At 33.6% G+C, this 2,052-nt stretch overlaps 1 protein-coding gene across 1 annotated transcript; it reads left to right on the top strand.

Moving 5' to 3' along the window:
* Positions 1-228: 228 nt before the first annotated feature.
* Positions 229-1,513, top strand: LOC135151770 (uncharacterized). Its single transcript, XM_064090981.1, has one exon. It carries the CDS (start codon positions 393-395, stop codon positions 1,308-1,310), a length of 918 nt encoding a protein of 305 aa, XP_063947051.1. The 5' UTR covers positions 229-392; the 3' UTR covers positions 1,311-1,513.
* Positions 1,514-2,052: the final 539 nt, after the last annotated feature.

Genomic DNA, 2,052 nt, shown 5'->3' with positions numbered 1-2,052 from the left:
TCTAAAATAAATGATTTTTCCGCTAAAAAAATATAACTATCCCATATATTTGTATAAGATATATAAAATTCAAAAATTACTCATTATATGCTGCATCGGAAGTATACCACATATCCGGACTATCTGAAATATAGATTAACCCTGGCGCAAGGAAGTCAAGTTGTACAAATCCTTTAGAAGCTTCCACAAAATTTAATTATTTTCTCATAAATTGACCAAACCCATTGTCTAGATCTAGTCTAAACCACCACAACTTTGATAAATATTGTTGTCGTGCATAAAATTTCCAAGTGTTCCTACCATTTTCTAGAAAACATCTACAAGTCATCATTCCCATAATCAAACTCTCATTGTTGCATTATTCTAAACCATTTTTCACCATCCATCCTAAAATGATCAGTCCTCTTATCTGTGGCAGTTTTCAAGATCAACAAGATGAAGATTTAGAGCTTTTAAGGTCATGCACGAGTCCGAAATCTCGAAAACCTGCCAAATGGCATAGCTTTGGTGGGAAATCAAGTAAAGGTAACAGGAACCCTTATGCAGACCGGGGGCTTGAAAAATTTTCTGCACTTCTGGCTGAGCTTGATTCGAAGAGACAGAAGATTTATACGCAGAAGGGCTCAGAGGATATTTCTCTTCTCGGATTCGTCTACTCAAAGTCCGATGATTATAAGCCTATTGTTGTCAGATTGAAGAACAAGAAACAGCCTAACATAAGTAGTGAAAAAGACAAGCCTAAAAGTACTGATAATATTAGTACTTCTGAGATCGAGCCGGCTAATGTTGCTAAGGTTGATCAGGGCAGAGCAATGTCTCAAATCGTATCGAATACAAAGATTTCTCCTAGGAAGATCACCTCCGATTTTCTTAAGAAAATGATGTTAAAGCATTTGAGGCGGCCTGCATATTATGTTCCTATGGTTACAATCTTTATATTAATTTTTTTGATATTATTTGGAAGGTCTTTCGCCATATTGTGCACAACTCTCTGCTGGTACTTCGTGCCAATGATCCAGAGCCTCGATTACAAGAAGACCAAGACTATCAAGACAAAGGCCATGAAGAAAGATTATGCCAAGGCCTTGAGCTATAGTGGCAACTTGGCCACAACTAGTGATCATGAAATATCAAATTTAAAGAAGTCTAAGGTGATGAAGAAAGCTATGAGTTACAATAATAAGTTTGTGAAGACCGGGATCAGTGATCATGGATTATCTTCTCCGCGGAGTGTGCTTAATGGAATCAAGACGCCTCCAACACCAGCTTCCCCACCACAGCAAGATCATCGGAGGAGTTTTCCAAGATAAAACGTTTAATTAAGCTTGATTATCTGGCTTTTGCTTGAGTTTTGATCCTTAAATACTTTTTTTTTGTTTAAGTGTCTGAGTTTTGGTGATTTTGATCATATGTAAATATTGAAGTTCATGATTTGAACCATGAGCTCTATGTATCATCATTGTAAATTACTGTAAGTTTCAACATTAATGTTTATGATGTTTACATATTATAAGCCATAATGCATCCAAGCATTAGATTAATCATAAGTTAGAGGAAAATGCTACTTATATAATTTACCTAAATTTGTAACCTATAATGATAATAATTTGATTTAATTTTTAAATTATATAAATATTAATATAATATCTTTTATAAAGAATAAATCTTAAAACAAAATATCTACGTCCACAGCAGAGGGCTTTTTGGCCTAATAATTGAAGGCTTTTGGCCTAATGATTGCTTGTGCAGGACAAGTGCTTGGTGACAAAATAAAATCAACTTTTGATAATATAATTCTGGTAAAATATAAATTGGCAGGTGAAGACTTGGTGGTAAATATCGATCTTATAGATATCACAGAAGGTCCAACTTCTTTTAAATTTAAATCTCTTATAAACTATGGTGTTAGGTTTGATTTTTCTGCGAAAAGGTACTCCTATCACAATTTTTTCAAATAATGTCTAAAATATGAGAATTGTAAAAAAATGTGAGAGTTATAGTACTTATTAACGAATAATGTTGTTACTTCAAGGTTTTGCTTTCTAGAAAAAA

This window comes from Daucus carota, chromosome 3 (assembly GCF_001625215.2).
Source record: "Daucus carota subsp. sativus chromosome 3, DH1 v3.0, whole genome shotgun sequence".
In the NCBI taxonomy this organism is placed as follows: domain Eukaryota; kingdom Viridiplantae; phylum Streptophyta; class Magnoliopsida; order Apiales; family Apiaceae; genus Daucus; species Daucus carota.
This window is presented reverse-complemented; position numbering and strand designations above follow the sequence as displayed.

Coding starts and splice junctions, on each gene's coding strand:
- LOC135151770 (XM_064090981.1), top strand. CDS start 393: ATGATCAGTCCTCTTATCTGTGGCAGTTTTCAAGATCAACAAGATGAA.